The sequence below is a fragment of the Leguminivora glycinivorella genome, chromosome 11 (assembly GCF_023078275.1).
Source record: "Leguminivora glycinivorella isolate SPB_JAAS2020 chromosome 11, LegGlyc_1.1, whole genome shotgun sequence".
Classification (NCBI taxonomy): Eukaryota; Metazoa; Arthropoda; class Insecta; order Lepidoptera; family Tortricidae; genus Leguminivora; species Leguminivora glycinivorella.
The window spans coordinates 20058149-20082222 of record NC_062981.1 but is presented as its reverse complement, the minus strand read 5'-3'; the positions used below and the strand labels follow the sequence as shown (position 1 = coordinate 20082222).

The window sequence follows — 24074 nt, the reverse complement described above, 5'->3', positions numbered from 1 at the left end:
TACGAGATCGAACCCCGACTCGGTGTCAATATTGGCACGTGCGGTAATTTTGCCCCCTTAACAATTAATTATTTACGCAACTATGGGAATAAATCAAATTATTTTTAAGAAATATTTTGATTTGTATTTTTTTAAGTAGTCACACTACTATAAATATATTAATTAAAAATCGAAATAAGATGTCATATATTAAAGACAAAATGACGAGCACCACCAGTCCGGCCTTCACCACTGGCGGCACGATCTTGACGTCTTTCGAAAAGATTGGCCAAACATTGGCTTAAACCTGCTTAAACCGAGATGCGTGGAATCTAGAAAGAGAGGGAGGCCTTTGCCCAGCAGTGGGACACAACACGCTAACAAACAAATAATAATATTTTTTTACGGAAACGTACGAACGTGTAATGCGACTTCAGTCAGTTTCTGTACAAGACGTATTGACACTGTCTGAACTAGCATGACAAATACGAACGTTTCCGGAAAAATACGAAGGAAAACTTTTTCGCATTACATCTGTAAATACCTACCAGCCGATGTTAATACTCATACCTCAATGTAGGGTAGTAGGGGAGACTGAACGTAAACTGTATGATGTACGACCAATACATTAATATCAACTTGTAACTTTCTTTAACTTTTCAACATTTGTTTAAGTTAAGTTTCTGACAGGCAAATGTATATTTATTCTTGTTTTGTTTTTAAACTGCTAAGTTCTAAGTCCACAGATCATTTCCACAATAGACCTTAGCCGTACACAGAGTACACACAAACACAGTCGTACGGGTTCAGGTAGATGTTATCTCTCTCTCTCTCTCTCTCTCTCTCTCTCTCTCTCTCTCTAGTGTGATATACATATACTTACACACACAACACACGCCTAGTCCGTGTGTCCGTGTGTGTGTCGCCGGCGCTCTGTCCGTCTCTCTGCCGACAGTCGTACGGGTTCAGACAGATCCCGGCCCGGGCGGTCTTGTAGCCTTCTGTAGTATGATTATACATGTACAGTATACTATACTTACACACACAACAAACTCCTAACCCGTGTGCACAGTCGCCGGCGCTCTGTCCGTCTCTCTGCCGACAGTCGTACGGGTTCAGACAGATCCCGGCCCGGGCAGTCTTGTAGCCCGTCGGACGGCATTCACGCTCACCGCCAACGGGGAAGAAATTTAGGACCTTGCCGAGGGTGAAGAGGCCACCTGCAAGAGAAAACAAAGTTTCAAATACGCTGCGAATCCGATGGTCCCGGGTTCTAATCCCGGTAAAATTTAAAACAGATATTTGATTAGTACCCGAGTCATTTTTGAACAGATTTGGCTTACCAAATGGTGGTCCGCTTAACTCAAGGTTCTGAACTCTCAAATTCTATATAAAAACCTCGGGTTAACCCTCCATTTTCAGTAGTCCAAGTGACCGTTACTAAAAATGTCTGCTCTAAGTTTTCTTGTTAAATTTATTGACAACTAATTACATTTAATACAAACTACAATATTTATGCTCGTATCAGGTTTTCTGAATATATCATTTCCAATTCATATAATAGACCTCTCGTATTACATTCGAAGTCTGCAAAGTCCCAGCTTGCAAAATTACAGGCTATCAAATATTCTGTTGGTAGTCTAAGAGCTGACCCCGTAAAACAGCTGACTATTTTCAGAACAACAACTACACTACCTGTGGCCCGTTTCTTGAAAAGTACAAGCCTTGTATTACAAGTGTGTTTCCATGACAACCCATACGATTTGACAGTTCGCGCACTTGTAATACAAGGCTTGTACCTTTCGAGAAACGGGCCCAGGTAGATGTTTATTGGCGATGATCAGAATCATAAGCCAGAAATCATTAATCATTGTGTAATTTGTAAACCTAATTGTAATCAGACACATCCACTGTTTCAGTACAACAAGGCTCCCAATTTATACTCCTCCGCGAGCACAGCCCATACAAAAACGTGGTACCCCTGAAATGTATGGGCCTTTTAGGCTTAAAACTAGATGGCTCTGTTTCGCAGCCTGGAAGTGTCCAAAATCATTTTTTTGAAAGGAGCTCAAGATCGAGAAGAATGGAGAAAGAAGGAAGGCCTTTGCCCAGCAGTGGGACACAATAGGCTCATAATAAATATAATTATAAATGACGTCAATACACATTTTGAAAAAAAAATTGTAGGCATCATCAGTGTAGTTATGATAGTATTTAATAGATGGCGCTACAAAATGAACGAACGAAAGGTGCGACTTAGTATGAAGATTGTAAAACCTATATAAAATAATCCTTGTTGGCGAGTCAACTCTTTGCGCGTAGTTGATGATTATTCCCCTATTGTACTGCCAAAAAGTAATCTATACGGTTCCCCTTGTTTTGGCATAATTTTACAATCGAGAATTCTTTTTGGCATAATCTATATTGGCATAATTCACCTTTCGCATAATCTGTTATGGCATAGTATAGTTACGCATAATTTGTCTAGGCATATTTTTGTTTGTCCGAATATATTTCATGCATAAAGGTTATTAGCCGAATGGTTTTTATGCATAAATTATTTCTGCATAACATAGTTTAGTGGAAATTTACTACGCAGAATTTTTATCATAGATAATACTACTATATTAATGTTGCAGTTCTAACCTAACCTAACCGAAATTCTTGACAAAATGTTTTATTTGTTGAGGTCGCAGTTCTAACCTAACCAAACCGACTCTCTTAACAGCATTTAGTATGGGTGGATATTCTGAATTTAAGAAATATGCCAAATACAATTATGCGAATTAATTTTATTCATAAAAACAATCGGCGTAAACAGAATTATGCGAACTTATTTCCGGACAAAGTAATATTCGTATTATTTTCGATTATGACAAATAAGTTTTCTGCCAAATTAACATACGGCGAAAATCGATTATGCGAAGTCTGTTATGCGAAAATCGTTTCGGACAATTAAAGTTATGCCAAATAGAGGGAACCCAATCTATACATGTAAGTATGTAGCTACAATAAATCCTTACAACCAAATAACAAATGAAGACCTACATAAACTCGCCACGCATCTATTACCAAAACGGAAGGCAGATCACACGAAACTGCTCATGTTTCAGTTCCGCTCTTAGCAAATATGGGGTTCAAAACAGAAAGTGAAATGATTTTTTATCTTTTTCCGGTGCCAGCTCTTATCCATTGGCAGTAAACTACAAAGTAGTTACATCAATACTGAAATATTCAGAGCATCAAAATTCTGTCTGCACCTCATAAAGGAAACATATTCGTTCCGAATTCAATCGGAAGTTCGCAATTTACCAGCGGTTTGCGCAAATAAAACTTTTCCCTAGGTAACGGCAGTGCGAAATATAAATGCTTCACCAATATTACCAGAGACTAGTTATTTTTTAAAGATTTTTATACGTAGATTCACTGACATCTTTTTTTAGACTTACTTATATTGACCGGGATATAGACGGCGATTACTTTCTTTTCCCATTATATACCTACCCTACCCACTACCCAGTTCGATAAAGCTATTCTTTTATTATATACAGTATTTCCTTATTTTTTGCTAATCTTGTCCATTTTACGCTCCACGTAAGGTAAACTCGCCTCATTCGGTGACACGCCTAATTCGGTGAAACAACCAAAAATCATTCTTTCGGAATAGTGCTTCAAAGCTTGTATCACCGAATTAGGCGTGTCACCGAAAGAGGCGAGTTTACCCTACCCAGCTTGATTGTTTTTTTTTAATACTTATTACAGTAAATTCATATTTTTATAGTCAGTAACATTTGGTATTCTACATTCTTCAGTTATCTTTAATATTGCTAAAATATGCACTGATGCATATTGCACGGAAAACTCCAACAAAGTTAAAATAAACTGAACCTTAAACATACACAATACAGTTTACTTTCTCAGTTAAATAAACTGAAAATCAAGTTGGTAGTTTCAGTATTAGCATAAGATAAGGTGTTTCTGCGGAAACGGGGAAAATGGCGGCTTATTCGCTTTTAACGTAACAGTGGTAGGATAAAAAGTAAGGGAAGTCGAATAGCTTCAGTAAACTTTCAAGAATAGCGCACAAATATTCTCTAAAAATAACCACAAAATTCGAATTTTGAAAAAAAAAACCCGACATTGAGGACCGATTCCCGACAGTCCCGACTAATTCAGCTTTCAAACAAAAAAACTAAATCAAAACCGGTTCATCCATTCGGGAGCTACGACACCACAGACAGCACACACAGACAAACAGACACACAGACAGACAAACAGACCCGTCAATCTTATAACGCCCGTCGTTTTATGTGTCGGGGGTTAAAAATAGTGCGTGAAAAGAAGTGAAACTTCCTATCCGGAGATGAAAATAAGAAAGGGTACTTCAAAATTCGAGTTGGCAATACTGAGCGTTAAACGGTTAACGCTTTCAGTGAGCGTTAAACGTATAATGCTGTCAGTTAGAAGTTTCACTTCAAAAATATAGGATTTACCCCAGTTTCCTTTATGGTTGTCGACATTATGGAAAATATGTTGTCCACTTACTACTATTTACTGTATTCTCTCATGATTCAGAATTTCAGCAGCCATACCTTTTCAGAGCATTTCTTTTTTTGCCATTTTTTATTTTGATTGTTTTAGGGAATTTTAGGTAAATTGTACTCAGAATCATGAGTAGTTTCAATCTCACTGGGAGACAAAAAGTGTCCCACACTTTTGTTACTTTCTTCTTTTGTTACCTCATACAACATTTACTGAAAATGGTAACAAAATAAGAAAAAATCGTATGGGACACATTTTTTAACTGCTAGGATTGAAAAAGCTAGTATTTCTGAGTAGAAATGACATTTTTTTTTTAAATATCACATTTCATAAAAGTGGCAAAAAGAAAGAAATGCTCTTCACCGCCCGCACCTTTATACAGTCACCGGTATAACTATGTGATGATTTCTGTACCTTGACGCTTTAAATCGTTTAATAATTTCGTATGACATTTCAAACAAAACGTTACTGGTGACAAGGTATAAAAATCATCACATATTTATGCCGGTGACGGTACCACCCGTATATTTTCATCGCCCGTGCCTTTTTCACTAAATACTCGTACCTTTTCACCGCCCAATTCAACCACTGTTAATTTATTTGCTCTTAACTCAGAGACTACAGGGCAGGGTCTTTCTTTGCTCAAAAAATAAGCTTAGCGGTGCAAAGGGGCAACGCCGCCATCGCCAGCATCCTGGGTTCACTTCCAGAGGTCGGTTCTCTAGGTGAGATTTTTTATATTTAGTTTTAGCTTTTTTTTGTTGTGTATACTTATGTCTTATTTATAAATAATAATAATCATTAAAAAAAACCCGGCCAAGAGCGTGTCGGGCCACGCTCAGTGTAGGGTTCCGTAGTTTTCCGTATTTTTCTCAAAAACTACTGAACCTATCAAGTTCAAAACAATTTTCCTAGAAATTCTTTATAAAGTTCTACTTTTGTGATTTTTTTCATATTTTTTAAACATATGGTTCAAAAGTTAGAGGGGGGACGCACTTTTTTTTCCTTTAGGAGTGATTATTTCCGAAATTATTAATATTATCAAAAAACGATCTTAGTAAACCCTTATTCATTTTTAAATACCTATCCAACAATATATCACACGTTGGGGTTGGAATGAAAAAAAATATCAGCCCCCACTTTACATGTAGGGAGGGGTACCCTAATAAAACATTTTTTTTTTCATTTTTTATTTTTGCACTTTGTTGGCGTGATTGATATACATATTGGTACCAAATTTCAGCTTTCTAGTGCTAACGGTTACTGAGATTATCCGCGGACGGACGGACGGACGGACAGACAGACATGGCGAAACTATAAGGGTTCCTAGTTGACTACGGAACCCTAAAAACTGTATTATAACAATAACAAAAAATCGAAAAAAATTAATTAATTTTGTAAAAGTAAAGTAAAGATACATTTAGGTTTACTTATTTAGTTTTGTTTAATTAGTTTAATTAGTTAGTTTATTTTAAGATAGTTCATAATAATCAATGTATTTTTTCCTGTGGTAATAAAAAAGTAAAAGTAAAAGTAAAATTTATTTCCAAAATAAGTCATTTTGTTAGTCACACATTTAGTGGATCACACTAGGCAGAGCCTGTCCCGTGACTCCACGGATTTTACATTATTTTGAAAGAAGTTTATACTGTTTATATACATTATGTTATTATTATATTATTATTCAGGAAGTCTATTCATAAGGACAATTCAGTATATTTAATTCAGTAGTATATAAAATTTTTTGTAGTAATTGTAGTAATTTTTGTTGTAATAATTCAATAGTAAATATTCAGTTACTTCATTTAAATTCCGACACCAGAAAGAACATCGCCTATAAAAGAGTAAATAAGAATAAAGTGAGTTGATAAATCCATAAGGCCCGGGACATTCCGAGCCTGGGGCGGTTAGCTCACAACACACTGACACCAGACTAGGTAACGTTACAGTAGATACACCACTACAATACAGAATTACTGCCTTTTAAAAATAAAATAAAGTTTTCTTTCAGCAACAAAGCCCATAAAGTCTTTGGACACCCAAAAATAATTGTTTACCTCTTATGTGAGAATGTTACGTCGCCCTTATATTTTAGAGCAATATCCATTGCGTTACCACCATGCGGGCATTTATTGAAACCGATAATAATATGACACATTAGCAATCGTTTGCGTATATGAGCAAATCATAGTTATTTAAATTAACTGCTTTATGAACTTTCCAAAATTTGTACATTCAATGTAACGCCTGCACTTCTTAATTGTCATCACTCACATCGCTAATACTTATGAGCTGCCATTGCCCTTACTTGACAAGTGTATGTGCTGTACAGTCAACCAATTGGAACCCTAGGCTATGACTGTAGAGTGTAGAACTGTGTCATAGTGACGTTATAAATTAGATTGTAAGAAATCTCTTACTGCTTGTCATTTTGACATGGTAGTAGAGTGGCCTAGGGTTCCAATTGGTTGACTGGTGTCAATATTTTATTGTTAAAAATTTAATAAAGTTATTTTTTTATTAATTAAGAGCATGGTTAATTTAAATAAATTTGTTCGATTGCGCTCCTTTAAAAAAAGCTTATTTGCCTATAACACGCTGTATGAGTTCGTCTGAGTGATAATGGCGAATTCAAGTAAGTATATATGAAGTAATCTGTGGCCGAACCGCTTGGCTCAGGGCGTACGAGCCTGATACGGAGTCTAGATGTATCTCCGTTTTATGCTGCTTTTTACATAAAAGGCTACATAGCAAATAACTATTATTTTGCATATAATAAAATACTAGCTTTTGCCCGCGGCTTCGCTCGCGTTAGAAAGAGACAAAAAGTAGCCTATGTCACTCTCCATCCTTTCAACTAACTCCACTTAAAAAAACACGACAATTCGTCGCTCCGTTTTGCCGTGAAGGACGGACAAACAAACAGACACACACACTTTCCCATTTATAATAGTAGTATGGATTATTAATGTAATAATGTACCTAACAAGGATTATTTATGTAGTATGTATTTACAATCTATTATTTTTATTATTATAAATGGGCTTACTCTTGACCACAGACTAGCCAAAGGCAAAGACGTGGCCTACGATGGAGTGAGCTCGCCCAGAAGATGCCTGTTCACTCTTGATTTGAAGGTTTATTATCTTCATACTAACAATCGTACCTCTATTTTTTAGCGCCACCTATATATTTAATACTATCATAACTACATTGATGATGTCAATAATTTTTTTTTTTAAATGTGTATTGACATGATATCATGATATTCAAAAAAAGAAATATGTCATTTAAAAAGAAACACGCAAAAATATTAGGAGAAAATATGATTTTGGCCACTTTCAGGCCACGAAACAGCGCCATCTAGTTTTAAGACTAAAATGCCCATACATTTCAGGGTTACGCTTTTTTGTATGGGTTCTGCTTCTGTCAGTCCCGTATTATATCGTTTTTGATGTGCAATAAATTATATTTTCTCCCGAATGGTGACGAGTTAAGAAATTCACCACTACCTTTCTTCCCGGGTTTTGTAAAAGTCAACTGTGGGATATGGGTTCAATTGTCGTTTGGACGACGCACTTTTTTTTTTCAAGCCTTTAATTGTTGAGAGCGGTAATGAAATTTCAGCAGTCTCAATGTGCTTAATCTACCCCCTTTTGGAAATACAGACGTGAGTGCATACAGGGTGCTTAATTGCTTATTACATGGCCCCCCAATTTGGGGGGTTTGTGATGTCATTTCCTTTTTTTCATCCTTAGAACCTTGATCCTAGGACCCACGGTTCTGGAAATACGATCTTACTATTTACGGCGTCGAAAAACCTTCAACGTACATGCTCTCTTTTTCGCTCTTTTTAGACTACTATAGGAGTAAGTTGCTGGAAAGTTAAAAACGACCCAACGGGTTAACATGGGTTAGTATACTACCCAAAGTAAACAAGAGACCAAACAGGAGTTTTCCAATCTAAACCCAATTAACTGGCGTTCGCTGGTACGTTCGTTAACTCTAACTCGGTCCGACTGTATCATGGTCTCACTAACCGGGCGAACTAGGGTTACCAACTAAAACTAACTAAACTAACTGTGTAAAATAACTGCTTTTCATCATACCCGCACTTTAAATGTGCTATTGCACGCAGGCGGAGCGTGAGTTATAGAAAAATCGTTCTCCCAAGGGAATAATGAAATATCTTGTACCGTACTTGACTTTTTTTACATCTATTCACATATTTTTTTACATTGGGAGTGTGATGATCGGGGAGTATGAATATTACTAACTCGAGTCTTTAAATCGCTCCGGCAAGCCGTCGCGATTTAACTTACTCTCGTTAGTAATATTCAACTTCCTCCCCTTGTTGCACAATGTACTATTATCTTTGAAAATTCTTTCGGCTAAGTATCTTCTTTTTAGCCTTTACTATAATGCGTTTATACATTATCCGATCCGATATAGGATGTAGGACCGATATCCCATATATTTATTATTTCAGCCGCCATCTTTGATTTTTGCCTTTCAAATCCTTCCTACGTCCGACATCGGATAGGTTAATGTGAAAACACACTAAAACGTCACTGGATAGATTGGATAGCGTAGCCGTCATAGAAAATCATATAACCCGGCAACCTTCAAATCAAGAGTGAACAGGCATCTTCTGGGCGAGCTCACTCCATCGTAGGCCACGTCTTTGCCTTTGGCTAGTCTGTGGTCAAGAGTAAGCCCATTTATAATAAAAAAAAAAAAAAAAAAAAATTTGTGTATTTTTTTGGGTTTTGGGAAGTAAAAAACTGATCGGTTTAAACATTAAATATTCAACATTATTTTCGTTATATACAGCGCGTAAACCTAATAAGGGCGATAAATGAAACCAGGCATATAATTCAATATTGTTATCATCAACTAAGAGGTGTTTTTGAGTTACTCTTAATTTTCAGCCCATAATTAATTTTTGAAAAAATTCCCAGCAGCAATGTACTGTAAACGTGGTTGCGATGACAATCAATGACAACTGTCAACGAGTGTTTAACGCGAGTGTGTTTGCATTACGTTGCAGGCAGAATTAATTTGTATGGATAATAAAAATTTTCAATTTTAAGTAAATGTTATCTAATTCCATTTTTTATGTCCTATACTCACCACCGTTAAGAGGTTCGCCCGTATTAGGTTTACACCCTGTATAATAGGGTTTTAAATGTTACGACATTGTTTCTGCTGGTAACCCTGCAAGCTGGCAAATTGTTAATCTGTTTACTGGATTCAGAATCAAACATACAGTGTGCTGTCGAACTAATACTACTAACGTTCGGATCGCTTATTTTCATGGTTTGCTCGTTTCATCAAACTACCCTTAACCTTAACCTTGTGGATACATTTATTTGTAAGTAAGTGCTACCTAACTATTGTACCTACTATGGGTAAGCTTTGCTTAGTTGCTTAGTTTGGGGCTAAGTTGATCTGTGTAAGGTGTCCCCAATATTTATTTATATATTTATTATTTATTTATTTACCTATCTAAGTCTTGCGACTTTGTGAAAAAATATATTTTCATATCGTCACTACTTTGAAAAAATCTCGTATCTCACGCTGCTCCTCAAAGTTAAAACGCAGTAAGTCTGTATGCATTCCATACATACTTACTACAATTTTCTTTTCATTGACAGACGAAGATACAAGTTTTTTTAACAGTAGTGACGATATGCCACTTAAACTCCATTTCTTTTATCAAATATAAGAGCTAACCTAGTGGACTTACATCGTTTATAACTCGCGGTCGTTGTACATTAGCGTGAAAAGAACAGGCCCCGTAGCCGAATGACATTTCTGCAACGCGCAACGAAAACGATACGCCGCGAAAGGTAGTCTGGTTCTGTCGCGCCAATACGCAAGAGCGATAGAGATGCCATTCGGCTACGGTATTACCAGGCCCCGTACACAAGAGCGATAGAGATAGATATCTACTCGGAGCGTTTCGTTTCGTGAGCGTTTCTGCCATTTGGCTACGTACAGTCAGCTGCAGAGAAAAGTAGACCCCCCCTACATACAAATTTATATTCAAGGGAGTCTACTTTTCTCTGTAGTTGACTGTACCCTAATATGTGAATGGTAAACAGAGTTATTCATTATCAACAATTTGTAAAATCAAACAGCATAAATGAAAATTCATGTTTAATTCTACTTTGAGATACCTAACCATTTTACAAGTTTAATTAGCGAACTAAATGCAACATAATTCGCTGACCGTGGCAAAGGCTACAAACCTCAAAGCTGTTTCTAATGCAATTACCTTTGTGACCACAAAGCGAGTTGTCAACAAAGAACAATTTTACATTATTAATTTTTGCCATTTAAGTCTTAACTTTTTTATGTTTTATGGATTTAAATAATAAGTAAAATTTCAAATTCAAAATTGGCTTTTTTTGATTCCAGAATAATGTAAAACAAATAATATAATTAAAACCAACATATTAAGGGCGTTCACTGCGTCACTGACCTTCGATTTGAATCCACTGATATCATGATAGTTTCTAAAACCTATCCTATTAACAGCATCGTCTTTAAACAAAATAGTATTTCATAATTACTTCACAGCTCATTGTTTCTGTGATATTTAGCATCAAAGTTGAACAATTTGAGGGTCAAAAACTGTTTTTTTGGTCATAACTTTTGTTTTAATTAGTTTAAAATTAAAATCTCTCGAAGTTTTAGAAAAGTCAAAGGTGAAACATGTCAATTTCATGTAAGTAACACCCTTCACTAAAAACAAATTTCGATAAAAGTGTTTTTAAAACCATGTTTAAAAATATGTCTCTTACAAATAGAGATCAAAGCTTGACGAACCGATGGCCGCTGGTCTTATAATTCTATCTGAAGTGGAAATTTAGGACTTTCAACTCAAAACTTGTCAAAAATGGAAATAAAAAATGTAAGTAAATATTTATTTATTTATTTATATATAAAATAAATAAATAAATAAATTTAGGAGTATAAAGCTATTTTTCAATTAGGTGGTTTCTAAACAGGAAAGACCGTAACTAAAAATGTAGCCACAAATAAAATTAATCATCTTCACGATAAGACGGCCACAAAAGAGAATAAAAAAATGTGACAAAAGTAAGCGTACCTACGTGAAGTTATTGTTTTTGTTCGTTTTGGGGCCGCTGGATTTAGGCACTTTCTCTGGCCCAATCTTATGCTATACCCGTCTAATCCACAATACAATTTTGTTTTGAAAAGAAGTGGCCCGCCGAGTTTCTTGCTGGTCCCATAGTGGATACCCCCCTCCAACTGAGGGAGGACTGAAATCTTCTCGAGGCTGAGGCGTAGGGTTAGAGCCGGCGTAGCTTTATTTGACGTTCATAAGCGCATTGTATTATGCCTACTTGGAAAATAAATATTTCATTTCATTTCAATTTAATGGGGAACTTGCATATACTTAAAATGAAATATTTTATACCCTGCACAAAATAAAGCATCAGAGAATTTTTAAGGAAATCATGGACTGTTATTTTTAAATCCAACCTCTATTTAATAATTTGAATAGAAATTTATTACCTAAAGTAAATGATTTGTCCCTGGTGTCACTTAACTCGAATTCATTCTCGAATCTCACAGTCTAAACCATAGAGTAATAAACATAAGGCACTATGCAGAGTTTTTCGTTATATCCTCTAAATTGTTGAGAAAATAGGCTAGTTTCCTATATTTAAATAATAGTTTTTTATGCAACAGGCGTTTAAAGGAGGTCAAAAAAGACGAGTGACGTGGGTAACAATTTGTGGCGAAGCCGAAAATTGTTATTAAGACGCCACGAGTATTTTTTGACTCAGTTAAACACCGTTGCATACAATACTTTTTCTACGACCATGCACTTAGTTTTTAATAGTATTCTTGAGTAAATTTCGTGAAATTCACACGATTTCCTGTCTTTGACGCAAAGGTTTGCACTGTCAGCTCAGCTGCCCAAAGCCTTCCCGCGCAGCGCGCACGCGCGCAGTATCGTTATAACAATGCGTTGCCATGGTTACAAAGCCAAACAATGCGTTTTCAGCCGGCGGACGCTGGCTTTGGGGAATAGACTTTTATGTAAGGTTTTAAAGATCTATGCATGACCCTGTAAATGACGAATAACACTTCGGGAGTAGAAAAAATAATGTATGCAGTGCACGAAATAAAGCAAGAGTAGTAAAATAGTTAGTTATCTAGTTCTTTCCAAACTACAAAATAAAACAAGTACGGCCAAACGCGTATCGTATGAAAACCGGCCTCAACTTTATTTACCCTAAAATACGCATGAATTTACCGCCGGTTCATGTACCGCCTACGGTTGTTTCACAAAGTAACAAATAAGAAACGGTTGTGAAATTTTACAAATAGGTGTTTGACTTCTGGCAATGATTACGATTAAACTACACTTATCGCTTCTGGACCATGAGCCCAGCTGCCAGACCCAGACCTTCTTAATTTTCTTTACTTTTTTAAATTATTATATATTATAAACTGGCCAGTGATTGACCTTAGTCGCAACTGATGGAAAGTTACGACAACGCCGGAGTTGTAGCTCACTGGTTCATTAATAGCCTGTTCACTTTTGACTTGAATACACCCAGATTGTTTTCGACCGGGTTTAGATGAGGGGAACATGTCCGGCCAGACGGCCCTTTTTCGGCCAAAATGTAATATTACACAAACTTCAAAGTTAGTATAATATTTAATGTGATAGGTACAGTCAACCAATTGGAACCCGAGGCAATTGTAGAACTGTCGAGGTAATTGTAGTAACGTTTTAAATCAAATTGTAAGAAATCTCTTAGGTACTGCTTGTCATTTTTTCTGCCTGAGATACAGGATCTCCCTAGTTCAGGCACGGACATGGTGAAGCCTATTTTTGTGTTAATATAGTTTATGGCCAGTTTATAACTGCTATTTTTGGTACATGAATAAATGATTTTTATTTATTTATTTTATTTTTATTTTATCATGGTTGTGGAGTGGCCTAGGGCTCCAATCAGTTGACTGGGCCATTTTATTCAAAGTTGTCCACCCCGAAAAAAGTTGATATGAAAATGAAACCGATAGAAATTTATTAAAAGCTATTTTTATAGATTCATTAATAAATAAATTTATATAAAATATAGAAGGTTCACTTGACTTTTAAGTAATTAATGAAAAAAATATGTTTTTGTTGAGTTGAGGGGAAGCGAGTGTTCCGTTCCGCAACCAAATTTAATCGCAGATAATGTAAATATAAAAGGTTTGGGAATTTTACAATATTTTTATTATTCATTCTAAAATAACAAATGAAGAAATTACACTTTCATTTTCACATAAATGCGGACTACTATTTTTTTAAACCCATATATATATCCGTTCCGTTACTTTCAGTACAAAATAGAGGAGAATTTTTAAGATTACTATACTGTTTCACAAGTTTATAGGATGCCATCACTTGTAATCAATAGTTTAAACGTTACTATTTCAATATAAAATAACGGAAACGTAGTTTAATAACAAATTGTATTTAATTTTTGCAAATAAAACTATTTGAAACATGGGACAGTAACGGATCTGACTGTATGGGTAACGGATGAAAGCTAAGGTCTCGTCTACACTTGAACGTGGGTACCTAAGACCTCCAAAGCATATCGCGAGTAATGACTAAAACAACCGGAGTGTGTAATCCGTGATTAATTACCATATTTTAGATGAGTTAGTTTTAATCCCATACGTTTTTCTTTTATTTCCCGCAATCAAATGAAACTAAAACATCACATTAAAACCACGTGAATACCGCTTTATACTTCCATTCCGATACGTTTTTCTTTCCGCCTATACGAAACCAACGATCTAGTATCGGATCGGAAGTAACGGAACGCTACCTCCGGCGATATTTTACTTAATTATTTATTAAATAATCACAAATCTTGTTTTTAATTGGCTTATTTGGTTTCAATATTAGTACTTTGTTTTAGGAATCGATGTTAAAAGGTTGCATATTACGTATTTACCCGCAAATTTGGTTTCGGGAGGTGGAATGAGAAAATGTTACCCCTGAGTACGAGCTACTTTGATGCGTGTTTGGCGGCAACTGGCAAATGTAAGATGACGGTATTGAGTAGTTTTAAATTAATTTTGCCAAGCTGAATAAAATGCTACCAAATGTTAGGAACTTTCTTTTAATTTTAACAGTCATTCTGCGGTTTCGGAATGGAAAATTCCACAATTACCAGATTCCGTCTCGGCAAATTATACTTAATTTTAAATAGTACTTTTATTTATTAACATGAAATATTTTATAACATAATAGCGTATAACTCAATCTTTTCAAATTATGCCGTCATCAATATTTAGTACAATTAGTTATAGAATAAAATCCATAACAAAAACGATATTTGACGTGGGACAGCAAAAAATTGCCCATTTTTTAGCACATTATAATTTTTAATAAATACATAATTATAATAAAAATTTAAATGAATATTGTAAATTACTGTCAACTAAATTTGGGTTCGAATAAAAAATAGTCTTCATTAGTTTAGACTCTTTAAATACGCTAAATATTATATCAAAAGTATGGGACAAGCCAAAAACGGGGTGGACAACTTTGAAAAAAATGGCCCGACTGTACTTCGTAATTCCGGGAACCAATAATTTACGTCAAACGATTTTACTTCAAAGTTTGCCAGTTTCAACCAAAAGCGTAATATAAAACTGGCTGAAACCTTTTTAAGAATATCGCTAAGGATACTTGACTTACTGAAGAGAAATATTGTAATTAATTTTATAGGTAAAATTTTTTCAATGTAAATATTCCGAGTGATTATTCGGAAACTTGTATAGGCTGCTACCACGGGTGGTATTTAAAAATTTCCCGATTTTCTGATAGAATAACCTAACCACAAAATTAAAATTTTGAAAAAATCCCCGACCCCGACACAGTGGACCGATTTTCATGAAACATGGCTAAGAACACTCCTGACTAACTCAGCTTTCAGACAAAAAATCAAAATCTGAATCGGTTCATCCGTTCGGGAGCTACGATGCCACAGACAGACACACACACGGACAGACAGACAAACAGACAGACAGACAGACGGACAGACAGACACGTCAAACTTATAACACCCCATCGTTTTTGCGTCGGGTCCGATGTGATGCGATTGCGATGGGTCCAACTTGGAAGGTCAGATGGCAGTCGCTTTCGTAAAAACTAGTGCCTACGTCAAATTTTGGGATTAGTTGTCAAAAGCGGACCCCAGGCATGAGTCGTGGCAAATGCCGGGATAACTCAAGGAGAATGATGATTAGAATTACCCGCTGAAGGTGAATATAGAGCACAATTGAATCCCAATGTATTTATATCCATAAATGTGCTCATCAAACTAAACTAGATTAAGATTACATTTAAGCAAACAGAATCTCCCTGAGCGGATTCATAAGACCGATATTTTTCCTCATTTTAATATTTTTTCGCAAAGAAATTGGCGTTCCGGAGACGGCGTAATGAATAGCAAATAAGTTGGTTAGCATTTATTGAAATCCGTTTTTTGCCATTACTCTGATAGGTACTTATCAGCTGTTATTCAGTAGCTACTTATATTTTCTTTATTATTTTTCTATCCTCTTTTTATGGTTTCTTGTTTTTATTACTAATTTTATTACTATTTTACCACCTCTATACCTCGAGATAATATAACCTAGTCCCCGAGATATTTAGTAATGTGATAGACAGACAAACAGGCGGACAAAGTTGCACCATAAAGGTTCTTAGCGTACCTATTTGTTACGGAACCCTAAAAACGTGTGATCGCGTAACGGCAGGATCGCGTCGCGTCAATCATGTGTTAGCCCTGCACGTACTAATTAATTTCAGCAATAGTAAACATTTCCATGAGGAAAAAAAACGTTTCAAAGTTTACATTAAACTACTTTTTAACCACCGCCTCATATCTCTCAAAGGAAGGTGGTTCTCTATTCGTCTGGTTTTTTGTTTTTTTTAATGTTTGGTCCTCGATATCTCCATCGTTACTGGACCGATTTTGAAAACTTTTTTTTGATTGAATGTATATGCATACAGATTGGTCCCATTTTTCCCAGAACCCGGTTCTGATGATATCCTGGAGAAATCGAGGGAACTTCTCAAATCTGAAAGGCATACATATGGTGATTTTTATGTTTTTAAAGGAACAGCATGCATTTACGTACGGAACAGTGACATTTGGTGCAGTGGAACTGCTGATGATGGTCAGAACGGAAATCCTCAAATCTGAACGGCACGCTTATAGTGACTTTGGTATTTTTATAAGAACAGCATGTCCTTACGTCCAGAACAGTGACATTTGGTGCAGTGGAACTCCTGATGTTGGTCAGAACGGAACTCCTCAAATCTGAACGGCACGCTTATAGTGACTTTGGTATTTTTATAAGAACAGCATGCACTTACGTCCATAACAGTGACATTTGGTGCAGTGGAACTGCTGATGATGGTCAGAACCGAACTCCTCAAATCTGAACGGCACACTTATAGTGACTATGGTATTTTTCAGACATCAGTCGTGTCTAATGCGCGCAGCGGTGCAGTCGCATTGATGATTTAATTCATATAATTACGAAATCGCGCGGCTCGGCCGCTGCCGGTATTTGACGCGATGGCAGACTCTAAACGGAGGCAACCTGTCGTGAACGAGTTCCTCGCCTTTCTTCAAGAAAGAGATAAGCTCATTCTGGAAGGGGCGATGGATGCGGAGAATGCTGTCCAGATGAATTCACGTGCATCAAGGTTCACTGTCGAAGACATCTGCGAAGCAAAGAGAGTGTTGTGCGAGTCCCTAGGAATCGCTGGCACCTACGTTCCTCACCGGAGAGGAGATGAAACCGGGAAGAAGAGCCTTGAAGACATTATGAAGATCTTCAAGGAGTACAAGGACCGAATCCCGGAGTTTGTAGCGACAGATATCTCCATCATTCCGTCGTGCGATCCGGATGACGTCAACGTTCGCAGCTTGTTAAGGGAAATCGTGGCCCTAAAAACAAGTTTAGCTGTAGTTATTACAAGGTTTGAAACCAGCTTGCAAACAATCGCCGAGTTACGTGACGAAATTAGTTATTTACGTAATGCTCCTGCTCGGTCAGCGGTTTCAGACCTGACGTCCGATCATCGACCTGACAACACTAGTGTCGAGTCAGGTAGTTTGCGCGTTGACACAATTAAAAATGTCGCACGCGCCGCTCCGCCGCCCGCGCGCCCCCCGCGCGTGCGGCCGCCTCCCCCCCTCACGTCGAACTCACGTCAGCGGGCATATGCTGATGTAGCCGCCCTAGCCAGTCAACGTAACGCCGCAGCGAACCGGGTCAGCGCACCTGCAAAGGTGTGTGAAATACGGGCTCCAATCAAGGAGAAGTTCTCCCGCGCCGATGTGGATAAGGAGGGGTTCACACTGGTGCAAAGGAAGAGCAAGGCGCGTAGGGCGCCTCGTAAGACTCTGTGTGGTACCGCGGAGCCGATTACTTCTGGTCTGCGAGTTGCTACACCGAGTAAAGCGCTCTACGTGTCGCGCTTGCATTACTCCGCCGGGGCTGATGAGGTGGTGGAGTACGTTCGCCGGAAGACTGGCTACACGCTGAGGGTGCAACAGCTGCAGTCGCGCCACTACGTGCACTTCACTTCATTTGTTGTGCGCGTGCCGCGCACGCTGCAGGACACCATCGCGTGCGCAGACTTCTGGCCGAAGGGTGTGGTATTTCGGCGGTTCCGGGGCAACCTGCCGAATCCTACGCCGAGTCAGACGACGCAACGGAGCCACGCCGTTACGTCGTCGCCCAAATCTAATGTTTAATTTGTTTATTTTTTGTATGTCTTTTGTATTATTTTTTTTTTTGTAAGTATTGTTTTGTATTTTTGTAGTTTCACAGTGCCTTGGTGTAAACTGTAATGCTGTGTTACTTTTTGATTAAATAAATAAAAAAAATAAAAATAAATAAAAAAAATTTTTATAAGAACAGCATGCACTTACGTACAGAACAGTGACATTTATTTAGTTATGTTTGTTAAGAATATTGAGTTTTCAAGTCAATTTTTGTCAAGCTTCGATTTCTTATAGTCGGATTCATGAGGGATTGAGGAAACTCCTTAAACCTTAACGATATGCGTATATTTTTTTGCGTTGCCATCAAATAATGAAAGCATTAAAAGCAGTTTTAAAAAAAATACCCACACATTTCTATATAATCCAATATTCGCAAGTAGCTTTCATCAGAACCCCAAAAGCGGCGTTTTTTTTTTCTTAAAAATCATCACTAGTTAAACAATACACACGATTAGACTTATATTGACCGGGATTAAACCGACCGACCGACCGACCGACCGACCGACCGACCGACCGACCGACCGACCGACCGACCGACCGACCGACCGACCGACCGACCGACCGACCGACCGACCGACCGACCGACCGACCGACCGACCGACCGACCGACCGACCGACCGACCGACCGACCGACCGACCGACCGACCGACCGACCGACCGACCGACCGACCGACCGACCGACCGACCGACCGACCGACCGACCGACCGACCGACCGACCGACCGACCGACCGACCGACCGACCGACCGACCGACCGACCGACCGACCGACCGACCGACCGACCGACCGACCGACCGACCGACCGACCGACCGACCGACCGACCGACCGACCGACCGACCGACCGACCGACCGACCGACCGACCGACCGACCGACCGACCGACCGACCGACCGACCGACCGACCGACCGACCGACCGACCGACCGACCGACCGACCGACCGACCGACCGACCGACCGACCGACCGACCGACCGACCGACCGACCGACCGACCGACCGACCGACCGACCGACCGACCGACCGACCGACCGACCGACCGACCGACCGACCGACCGACCGACCGACCGACCGACCGACCGACCGACCGACCGTGGTCAATATAAGTCTAATGAAAATAACCGTGAATCATTCAAAACTCTTAATACACACGATGTTTTCAAGAATGTAACGTTTTTTTCTGAATTTTCACTTACGTAAAAAGTACTTAACTAGTTTAGACGTTTTTAATTCCTCGAACGTCATACAAGTATTTTATACTCGTACCAGCTACCTAAAGAGGAAAGAGGACACAGTCATGAGTCCGTTTCTCTATAAAAGCAAAGGCCTCATTTTCCTCTATACACGTTAGCATCATATAAAATAATTGTTTATACGCTAGCTTTTTACAATTTTTGAATATTCGTGGCGATCTCTCGTTTCGGAGGCTAAGATTCACTTTGGATCACTGAGCCAAAATAGTTAGTTAGTTTTGTTAGAGAGTATCAATATCTGCATGCTGATTTTTATATTTTTTATTAATTCTTAATACTTAGTCATCGGTGAATTGAACCAATTAAATAAAACGAAGAGGCATAGCTAAATTGCATTATATTATTTTCCAAAATCTCTATTTTATATACTTAAAGCGTTCCACAGTCTTTAATCCGTGCCAGTAATTTTTAAATTTTCTAGCAAAGTTTATTGAGAATGAATTTTTCGTTCTTACTGTAACAATCATCGGAGAATCGAAAAAAAACAGAGAAAGCTAACAAACTGCATAACCTTTTTTTAAAGATTGGCTTTATTAGAGGAAAACGGACACCACCTTTGTACAGACAATCGTTCCACCATCTTTAATCCGTGCCAGTAACCTGTAAACCTTAGAAAGCAAGGATGGGCCCAGGGCATCCTCCGACCACATTCCAAGTACAGGGACCGGTTATTTTTTGCGATTTAATACTTGTAACTGTTTTCCCGCCGGCGTGTTTTAGCTACCGAGTTTATGTGACATTCGAGATGGGAAAGTTTAATAACTATGCAAATTTGTCTTATAACCCTTTACTGACCAGTATATGTGATACTATAGGAGGTAATAGGTATAAGTGAGAGAGCTAGATTTGCTAGTAAGTATAACAATACTTACTATATCTAGCAATATTATTTTTCATGATACTATATTTGTAGATCTTGGAAAATTTCAGACAAATATTTTTCTTGTTGCTGTGTGTGATTTTATATTTATTTTATTTTAGCTTTAATTATTTTTTACTTCATACTGTTTATATTTTGGATGTAAATCCAAAGAATAAAATACCAAATATTTAAGTCGTAAAATCTAAAGTTAATATTCTTGTTAAATAAATTGAGTATTACCTTCATAGGTACTAACTTGCTCGTTAAGTAGGTATATAAGTGTTTTTTTTTTGCTTTTTGTATTAAATCGTATACCATTCATTCACTAAACCATTTCAGTAACATTTTTAATGTTAGGAATCCAAACAAATGTTGCCCAAACTCCAACAAACAATATAAAATTCCCCTTTTACCTCGCAACATTTCACAGTCGTACATTCCCGAAATAAACGACAAAAATTGTCGACAACTTTGCAAAAAAACGGCCAACTTTTCCCAGCAAATTAGAACACTTCGTTATTATCCAGATGCTCGCCGCCACAGATAATGTACAGAATACGAGTAGGTATCATATAGATAAAGAAAAAAAAAATAGACCGAGGGTAAAGCCGGGCCAGAAATCTATATGACTACGTGCCATGTAGCAGAATTTAATTAGAACTATTTTTAACCCCCGACGCAAAAACGACGGGGTGTTATAAGTTTGACGTGTCTGTCTGTCTGTCTGTCTATCTGTCTGTTTGTCTGTCTGTCTGTGTGTGTGTCTGTCTGTGGCATCGTAGCTCCCGAACGGATGAACCTATTTAGATTTAGTTTTTTTTTTGTCTGAAAGCTGAGTTAGTCGGGAGTGTTCTTAGCCATGTTTCATGAAAATCGGTCTACTATGTCACGGTCGAGGGTTTTTCCAAAATTTTAATTTTGTGGTTAGGTTAGGTTATCTTCATACTATAGTGTGCGTAGCCGAATGCACAAACACTCACGAAACTCTCACGATAATATCTATTTCGTAGCTGTCTATCTCTATCGCTCTTGCGTATTGGGGCGACAGAGCCAGACTACATTTCTGAGGCGTTTCGGTGGCGTTTCGCGTCGCAGAAATGCCATTCGGCTACGGCTTTAATGTTCTGACTGAATTGACGTTTGTGAAATTTAATGGCCGATGAGGTGACAATGCATTTGCGCTTAAGTAGGTACAACTTAGGTAAGTCAAAAAACTTTACCTACCCAACTGTATGACTGTAGGTATAGGCACAGTATAATAAAGAGTACTATCGTACAGTATGGCCACTCCCGCTCCCCGCTGAAAGTGCCCCCCACCGGCTCTCGGTAACCTCAGTTACCGCCTGTCAAAAACGCGAACAGTCGACCTGTCATATCTCACTTATACAAGCATGGTACGCGTTCACCTACACGAGCTTAGAATGTGTGCTAGGAACGCGCCTCTATCATATATTTATTTGATCGCCAGTGTCGAGATCACCAGTGTTATTCAAACACTTATTACGGTTACAAAAGTAGTTATTTCTCGTATTTTTGTACTACATCAAAAGAATTTGTTATTCTGAGTAGGAAAATATCTTCTCGCAAAAATGCCCATATTATCGTAATGCAAAGTGGTGCCATGGTGACGTCACATATCCGACATCTAGGGGTTCCTACAATCTATGAGAATACGAGTTTTATTTATTGCCAAGTTGGACCCAAGTTTTCTTTTGTTCAGTTGGCAGAACGGCCCTAAAGCTTGCCGCGTGTTGGCGGGGAAGTTTGTAATGTTGGTAATATTGTGTATGTCAGTTTTGTTTTATGGCAATGAACTTGGTTATATATTAGAAACAATAAAAAGTTTAGAGAAGTTTATAGCAGTAGGACCTATTTATATTAGTTCTCCTTCGGCTTCGGGTTGTTCGGCTTCGGTCACTTTAAATTCTAAATTTGTGGAATGCTTCATACAAACTTTAACCCCCTATTTTAGGGAAGTGGGGGGTTAGGAAGAGACCAAAAAGTAGCCTATGTCACTCTCCATCCGTTCAACTATCTCCACTTAAAGATTCAAGTCATTTCGTCGCTCCGTTTCGCCGTGAAAAACGTACAAAGAAACAGACACACGCTTTCGCATTATATCAATAAAAAAATAGCTTTTTGCCCGCGTCTTCGCTCGAGTTAGAAAGAGACAAAAAGTAGCCTATGTCACTCTCCATCCCTTCAAATATCTCCACTTAAAAAATCACGTCAATTCGACGCCCCGTTTTGCCGTGAAAGACGGACAAAGAAACAGACACACACCCTTTCCCGTTTATAATATTAGTATGGATAATAGTAGGTATCTGGATAAAATACAAGACTATATTTATAGCATCCTCTTTCGTCTTAATCGAACCGTAACATCGTTATCCCAATCTAGACTATCTAGAGTCTAGACCGATTCCCAGGATACCTAGCCAACGTCACAATCGCTTACGACTCCAAAACCTAACTGCACGTAACGGCCCGGCCACGACATTTGTCTAAGCGCGACCGCGGTGAGCGGCAGCCATACGTACGAATGAAAAGTCCCATCGCTGTGTCTCGCTCCAATGTATGGCCACCGCTCACTGCTGTCTCGCTTAGACCAATGTCGTGGCCGGGCCGTAAGCACAGAATATATAATAGTACAAGTACAGAAGGCCCACTGTTTTGATGTTCACGAAATGCCGCCTTTTTAAATGCCTACAAAATTCTAACAAAGAAACGAGCCGCACGTGCGCAGCGTCAGATGATAGGGTTGCCTCTGGATTAAAACGAATTAATTCTCAGATAAAATGTCATACTATATATTTAAGTCTTGGGTACTTTCTAGGTAAATATACAGTATTTATATATTTTTGTTTAAGCCTTCAGCATCACAAGCCTTATTGGATTTTTCAGTGGGACTTAATCAATAAGATCTGTGTAAGATTGTCCTATTTTATTCATGATGTCTATTTAACTAAGCATTATCAGCCATTCTACACGTGGACATCGCATATGAACCTTAAAAAAAACTCGCGACGTAATGTAACAATAGAAAGTGCGAACGTGCGTTCCGTGAGAATGCGCGCCACCCCTGATTAGGCCGCGAACTCGCGGCCGCCAGTAAGGACTGTATCGTTAAATATGGGGACAACTTTGAGTAGCCGTATTTATTTGCTATTATATTTTTTTCTTATAACAAGACATGGGCTTAATAAGGCACATAATAAGGTACGCATTTTGTTCTAGAAACTCGACGTAAAGCATGTGGTTTAGACAGCATTGACTTAATCCTCCCGAGTACCAATTACGATTTCGGACAAATGCTACTAGAAAATTCACAAAGTGCGTACAAGACGACACAATTGCGAAAAAAAATTATACAGTGCGAACCTCAACGACACATGATCCACAAAGCAGAATATCTAGACATAGTCTAGCCACTGTTATTTAAAAAAAATAAAGTTCATGATCTGTGTATGGCGGCCATTTAGAGAATGTGGCATGGTGCTTACGCTAACTCCGACTTTGATGTCGAATTTAACTATCATACACTGTTTATATCGATCTGGTTTAGGCACTGTTCAAACACCATGA

General features: G+C 38.1%; 1 protein-coding gene across 2 annotated transcripts in view; it reads right to left on the bottom strand.

Moving 5' to 3' along the window:
* The window catches only part of LOC125230849, an 82638-nt gene that overhangs the window by 30627 nt on the left and 27937 nt on the right, over positions 1-24074 (bottom strand). For both annotated transcript variants that reach the window (XM_048136092.1, XM_048136093.1), the window contains exon 2: positions 1020-1199. In XM_048136092.1, coding sequence (XP_047992049.1) covers positions 1020-1199 — 180 coding nt within the window. The remainder of the gene's footprint in view (positions 1-1019; positions 1200-24074) is intronic.